This window comes from Rhineura floridana, chromosome 7 (genome assembly GCF_030035675.1).
Source record: "Rhineura floridana isolate rRhiFlo1 chromosome 7, rRhiFlo1.hap2, whole genome shotgun sequence".
In the NCBI taxonomy this organism is placed as follows: Eukaryota; Metazoa; Chordata; class Lepidosauria; order Squamata; family Rhineuridae; genus Rhineura; species Rhineura floridana.
Window position 1 is genome coordinate 155,403,577 of NC_084486.1, and position 7,312 is coordinate 155,410,888.

The 7,312-nt window shown below is 42.6% G+C and overlaps 1 protein-coding gene across 1 annotated transcript; it reads right to left on the reverse strand.

The window, feature by feature from the left end:
* Positions 1–1,123: 1,123 nt before the first annotated feature.
* Positions 1,124–5,986, reverse strand: LOC133389644 (RING-box protein 2-like). The gene is made up of 3 exons (XM_061637680.1): positions 5,519–5,986; positions 2,837–2,884; positions 1,124–1,629 (listed from the first exon to the last, which is right to left on the reverse strand). Exons 1-3 carry the CDS (start codon positions 5,694–5,696, stop codon positions 1,511–1,513), a joined length of 345 nt encoding a protein of 114 aa, XP_061493664.1. The 5' UTR covers positions 5,697–5,986; the 3' UTR covers positions 1,124–1,510.
* Positions 5,987–7,312: the final 1,326 nt, after the last annotated feature.

The following is a 7,312-nucleotide window of genomic DNA, read 5'->3' on the forward strand; positions in this document are numbered from 1 at the left end:
GGGTTGGGAAGGAAGGCACTCACTCTTGGCACCTCATGAGGAAGACAGCAGAGGGGGGCAGGGGCTTAGAGGCTTTGTGGGCAGCAGAGAATTCTTCAAGGGTGTCATTGCAGCCATTGGAACCCCACTGGCAACCCCAGTGGTACACATTCAAGTCCAAGCTAGTGAGTTATGTCCTTGCTTAGGTTGTATCCCAATTTGTGCTTACGTGATTCAGTTTTGTGTAAGGTGCACTACAGTTTTGTGTCTCTATATTCTTACTGAAAAATAATGTTTTTCAATAGTTGACAGGAAATGGAAGCAGCTTTCATGAGGCCTCTTGTAGAGGTGAGACCAAATGTTGGTTTATGAAATGTCAGATTTAATTGCAATTCCAGATAAGAGGATGGAAATTATTGTTAATTGAATTTATATCCCATCCTTCTCGAAGTAGCCCAGGGCAGCAAATCTCAACCTTACTTCAAGCTATTCAGTAGGAGCAGGCATTCTGATGCTAGTGGTAGGTCACTTGCAAAGCCTTATTTCCCATCACAGTTCTAACACTGGATTTGTATATGGTAAAATTGTTCATTCAGAGTTGAAGCAGGTGCCAGAAAATAAAAATGGTTCTTTTAGCACTGTTTTCAGTATTTTAAATGTTACAGGCTAAACACATTTAAGTTGTTGAAACCAACAAGACTTAAAAGGGCTTAACTTTTTCTGAAACAGACTTTATATATGGGCATAAGAGAACAACATATAAATAAATATTGTGGAGATCTGGCCATGCGGAGAAAACATAACCAACTGAAAAATCCCTACACATGCACATGCAGAAGTGCTTTCTCTTTATATGCAAGGTAATCTGGAACCTGGCCTATGTTTAGAGGGAAACAACATATACCATCTAAGAGCAACTATTTGCTACCTAACAATAATTTTTGTTTGTCTTTAATTGACAAGACTTTTTAATGAACAAATTTTCAGTTATATCGTTTTACAGAAACAAACAATCTGAGCACTTCTCAGGGTACTATTTAAAGCAGTCAGTAAATTCAATTTTAATCTTCTAGCCCCAAAGAAATAACTATTTATGAATAGCTGAAAGAAAGATTTTTATCTTGATAAAACAAAGCAAAAAAAGTAAAACAAATGCATCACCAACAACTTTATTTCAGTTAAATACCTCAGTTTAGACAAAAATAAGTGGTATTTCTAGCTGGAATTGCTTTGAACACAGACAACCGTGGGCCTCTTAAGTTCCAAAGCATTCCTAAGCAAATGTTCTGAGTTCACATTTAATGTTTTGATACACAATACTGAAGAATATATCTATGTTCCTGCTGAAACGATGCTGACCCAACAGATCAACACAAAAAGATTTCAAATTCACCTCCATAAAACTCTGTAGGCCTAGGCGTAAATAAATAAAACGGATTCCACAACATTGTGAGTGCTCCCCTCTTTTACAGGGGTATATGCCTTCAGTTGGTACAACTTTCCAAACAAGTCCATAGAACTGCACGTGCTATTATTTGCCTATTCTCTGAACCACCCAGTCTTGTTGGCAGAGGGGGCAACGGTTGTTCTGTTTCACCCACAGTGACATGCAGCAATTGTGGAAGGAATGATTGCACTCTCCCCAGACCACTGAAAGAAGAAAAGCAAACTTGAGACAGTAGGTTAAAAAACTGTTTGAAAATATTTCATACAAAGTACTAACATTCCTCTCAGCACTGCTCTAGAAGAATTGTGGTTTTTTGTAAAAAGCTATGGCCATGATCCAAAGCAGTATCTTCCAAATATCATAGAAAACTTTTTATTTCGTGAACAGCAGGCCTTCATGCCACCCAGCAAACCACTTCCAGAACTTGGAAGAGCTTGTGGGACTGGAAGAAGTCTACTGTTCTAGGAAAGGAAGTCAAGAGTCTGACTGAGCACAGGTGGGTGTGCCAAAGTAGCTCCCATGTAGCTGTAGCTTTAAGACTTTATAGCACATAAATGTTCTATAGTACATAAAGGATCGTTGTTTTAAGCTTACAGCATTTCTCACCCCAGTGCTACACTTTAAAGATTTCCTTCTCAGGGCCAATTCAAATGCTATGATTCCTGTGTAGAAAATGTAAAAAAAAAAAGTTTTCATGTAGCAGCACTCACCATAGGGCTGTAAGGTTTGAAGAAATCTCACTACATGCAAATCCCCAATAAGAGACAGAACCTACACTATTTGCTTTTAAAAGCTATGGGGTATAGAGTTTTATGTTAAATATAAGTATTGCAAATTTATTATATATGAAGATGTCAATGCAGATGGTTAATGTTTTTTAACAGTTGATAACGCCTTGCTATTTAATTGCATATCACTTAGTACTTTCTACATTTATAATATTTTAAAATCAAGCTTAGCCTTGAATCCATACAAATAAATGATGGTAACAATCCATCTTTTTGATGTCTGCTTTTAATAATAGTAATAAAAAAACCAGGATCCCTGAAACCTCAAAAACTTCAGCAATGAAGAATAAACGGTTACACCAAATGTTCTTCATTTTAAGATTTGTTTGTTTCAACAAACCATTTTTTATGAAAAATGTCTAAGATACAACAGACCTTCCCAAATAAAATGTTTTAGCTCATGTAACAAGTCCTTCATGGCCACATACCCACACCTAAAAGACTAACAGCAGATTTCCTGTGTTTGAGTATTTTATACAACCGTATGTCTTTTTACATTAGTGAAGCTTTGCTGAATTTTATTAATGCACAAAAATAAGAGGTATTCAGTCAAAACTTTAAAAAGTACCCCACTAGGAGAAAGCCGTTGGTTGAATAACAAGAGAATGAAATCACAACATACCAACACAATCTTCTTGTTTGTTTTCAGCTTGACATCTAAGGCAGGCATCTAGATGTAAACAAGAAAAAGACTAAATACAGTATGATGTTCTGGATGCAGCTCTAATGAGTGGTTTTCCAAACACTTACATTCACTGAAAAACATTTATGTTGCATGCATACTGTGTCACATAATTCAACCATCTCAAGATCCAGGGCTGGCCCTAGGCATGCCGGGGCCCTTGAGCATCAGCTTCCCCCGGGCCCTGGTGTGTGTGTGTGTGTGAGCGTGTGTGCACGCATGCATGTGTATGCACGTGGCCTCCCATGCCCCCACCTACCTGTCACCTGTCTTTTATCATTACCATTAACCAAGATGGTGGCCACGGTTTCCCTAAGGGAATGAAGCCTCTGCCACCATCTTGGTTGATGGCATGCGTGCTTGCTATGCGCAAGCATCTCTGCCATCAACCAAGATGGCGGCAGGGGCATCAGCACCTTAGGGAAACCTTGGCCACCATCTTCATTAAGGGCAATGCTAAAAGGCAGGTGACAGGTAGGTGGGGCAAGGGAATGGCGGGCAGGTGGAAGCTCTGCGGTCCGTGGCTGCTGCCGCAGATCGTGGAAGGTGAGCGGAGGGGCCCCTGCAGCTCCGGAGGCCCTCGGGCCAGTGCCCCACGTAGCCACCCTTTAGAACAGGCCCTGTCAAGATCATTTATCTAAAACTTATCCTAAACCATGATCTTCCACCCAATCAGCCACATCCACTCCACAAAAGCTTGGCTCTTTCAACTTACTTTAAAAATTTTAAAGGTTCACACAGACAAAAAAGAGCTTATTTTCTTTGTGATCCCATCTTTGTCTATTGGACTATGTGGAAAAAAGTATTCAATGCTCCAGCAGTAAATTAATTCACTTTGCAGTAATTCCTATTCCTATCACATCACCTCTGAGACATGCCATGATTAGAAAGCACTGGAGCTAATACACACCTGTAGTGCACAGAAGATGTCTCTCTGTGTAATCCTGTAAAGGTAGACAGGATTGCATTTGGAAACAAGCCATTTTTGACTCTCTAAATTGGCCCTAAAAGATACAGTCTGATTTCTAAATCTATGGTTATGACTACATCATCCTAAAAAGAACTATAACTGGTGGATTATTTCTTTGTAAATATTTTGGAAACCAATGCCACACGGGACTAATTGCTTTCACCCAGATGCATAATTTAGGCATAGATTATAACAGGAAAAAAACTGAACTGTTTCTGATAGAAAGATGGATGTGTATTGGTGAAAATGAACCACCTTTAAAACATGGCACTTCTAACTGTTTAAGGAACCAGTTGTAGGTTCAGGTCACCCACAGTAAACTGAACTTTCCCATCACAACCCCCTGCATTATAAATGTTAACTTATAAAAAACTAGAAAGGGAGTGGGATGGGTGTGTGCCACAATGAAACCAAGGGTATACAGAAAAAAGGAAGCATCCTACAGATAAAGATGCTCAAATCTATTAAGTCACAGACAGCATCTTTTATTATAGCCGTATTAAATCTCAGAATATCTTCAGGTACAAAAGCGAACAGAAAAGATAAATAACTAAAAATGCACTGTAGCTTTATGTAGGGTCTGCTCTTGCGACAGACAAATACAGTTCAAGCAACGTTTTATGGAAATATTTGGTCACTAAATCAAATGTGCCTATTTCATACAAATGTACTCATGAGTATCCAATAACATTTTCTTACGTTAATACATAAAGGCTGTTCACTTTCCTGATAATGCCCACAATCAGCAACTTTCTAGAAACAGAGCCTTCATAATTTATACTGAACAGTATCAGAGCCTACCCTGAAGACTCAGAAATCCTACAAAAAGAGAAGGCAGCTGTCCCCAGCCTCCTGCTTTTCAGCTAGCACCCAGATGGCTATTGTTGCGTTAGGATCGAACCTAGCTTATCAGGATGATCCTCTCTCTCAGCTTAAACCCAATTTTGTAGGTCTCTCAGAGCCACTTCAGGATATATTGGCTCCTGTATGGTGCAGTGGTTAAGGTGTTGGACTATGACCTAGGAGACCAGGGTTCGAATCCCTACATAGCCATGAGCTCACTGGGTGACCTTGGGCCAGTCGCTGCCTCTCAGCCTCATGAAAACCATATTCATAGGGTCGCCGTAAGTCGGCATCGACTTGAAGGCAGAACATTTACATTTTTTATGGGCTCCTGCTGGGAGGAAGGGCGGGATAGAGAGATAGATATAAATGAACGAATGACAGTGACCTAGATGTTCTCCCTGGGAAAAGGCCCAATACTAGGGAACAGGGACCTCAGCCTGCAAGGAGGCGGGGATTTAAGGAGAGCAACATTAGAGGGCCAGGAGTGATGAGATTATTATCCGCAGAGGGAAGCAGTCAGGAATTCCTCCTCCGAATTAAGGCTGAGGAAGCGGCGCAGAGTATGCAGATCTTCTTAACGGTGCAGCCCTTTCTAAGGCTGCCGAGAAACAGACTCTTTCCTCCCTCTCCCACTGGTGGAGGAAACACCAGCGCCCCGCTACCTCCGAAAACGCTACCAAAACAGACACTTCAGGAATCCCTTCAGGCGAGGCCTGGCCAGCCCCGGCCCAGCCCAGCGTGAAGGTTCGGGGAAGGAGCGAGGCGGCCTTTGTTCCCGGCCCAGCTTCATCGCGCCGCCGTCTTACCCATGACCTGCACCCGGCAGATGGCGCAGGTGTCGCACTCGACGTCCCAGCTCCACATGGCCACGGCGTTCCACTTCTTCAGCGAGAACATCTTGTCGACGCCGCCCGCCTTAGAGCCGGAGAAACTCGCGTGAGAAGTAGCGACAGCCGACTCGTCTCCGTCCTCCACGTCGGCCATGGCTAGGGCGGGAGGAGGCGGAGGCGGCGGCCGCTACAGCCGCCTAACCGCCCGTCAGGCTCCCCAAGCGGTGGCGGCAAAGTGGAACTCTAGCACCACCTAACGGCAGCCGAAGACGTCGAGGGAAGAGGCTGAAGATATATTTGCGAGAGTGATGTAGGCCTCACAGCAACGAAAATCGCTGTTTATCATGTTAATTAATCTAGAAATTTTTTATTGGGATGAGACTGTGCTGGGACCATCAAGGGGCAAGCATTTCCACCTGTCTTGCCCCACCCCTCTGCCTGGGCCTTATCAGGAGGAGCTGCAGGCTGAGAGGTGCTGCTGCAGGGATGAGACTGTGCTGGGACCATCAAGGGGCAAGCATTTCCACCTGCCTTGCCCCACCCCTCTGCCTGGGCCTTATCAGGAGGAGCTGCAGGCTGAGTCGTGCTGCTGCAGGGGTGAGACTGTGCTGGGACCATCAAGGGGCAAGCATTTCCACCTGCCTTGCCCCACCTCTCTGCCTGGGCCTTATCAGGAGGAGCTGCGGGCTGAGTCGTGCTACTGCAGGGATGAGACTGTGCTGGGACCATCAAGGGGCAAGCATTTCCACCTGCCTTGCCCCCCCACCCCTGCTCTTAGTGACATTTTTCTGGGGACTGTCCTTTACCAGGAAGATGAATGCTTTTGGTTTGCTGTTCTTGTTTTTTTAGCTTTTATGTTATTGTTAGTTTTTATTGTTAGTCTCTTAATGTTTTGATGTTTACATGTTCTGCTTTGTACGTTGCTTAGAGTGGCTGACAATTCAGCCAGATAAGCGACTAATAAGTCGAATAAATAAATAAATAAATAAATATTGCTCATATACAGAACCCCCCACAATTAATAAGGAATGATTAGAAAAGAGAATTCATCCTTTTATCATGAGGCATGAGTGTATGTCACCACGTTAACACCTATCAGCAAACTCACAGTGGCTTTTTTCCCCACAGGAATGGCGCACAAATAAAGCAGGAGGATAGTTGTGTTTTGTTTGTTTTGCTTTGAGACCAATGGCAGAAAAAAACTCTATCTCAAACCTTCACCTCTATGTTTAATTTCTGATCTTGTCCCTGTGAAAGTTTGAGTCGGGAACAGGACTTTCACTTGGAAACTGCTTCATGTTCTAATAATTTCTGCATTTGCTATAGTGTTCATATGTGGTGTTAGCTTGTGGTAAATTTCATGTTTGAAAACACACACGGGCCCCATGGTGTTATAACTAGAAATATTCAGGGAATCTAAGTGAACAGCGGGGATAAGTACATAACGGCAGAATCATATTGTCAACAGGCAAGCCTCTTCCGCCCCCCCCCGTGTCCTAGGGCTTGATTTGCATGCACTTGTGTGGACTTTTGAATGATATGAGAAGACTAGAGTTGTGCATCTAGGAGACATCCCCTGCTGCTTATCTTTCTTTCGGACAGTGGTGCCAGATTAATTTGAAGTCGTCATACCCACACAGCCTTAAAATTTGTTCTTTACAGTTGTATCTAAGATTTTGCATTTTATATATTTCTTATTATTATAATTGCTTTAAATTTTGTATTATTTTAAGTTTGTTGTTGTTATGTGCCTTCAAGTCAGTTTCGACT

Coding starts and splice junctions, on each gene's coding strand:
- LOC133389644 (XM_061637680.1), bottom strand. CDS start 5,696: ATGGCCGACGTGGAGGACGGAGACGAGTCGGCTGTCGCTACTTCTCAC. Junction 2,885..5,518: donor CTGCCGGGTGCAGGTCATGG/GTAAGACGGCGG, acceptor GTTTACATCTAG/ATGCCTGCCTTAGATGTCAA. Junction 1,630..2,836: donor CAAACAAGAAGATTGTGTTG/GTATGTTGTGAT, acceptor TTCTTCTTTCAG/TGGTCTGGGGAGAGTGCAAT.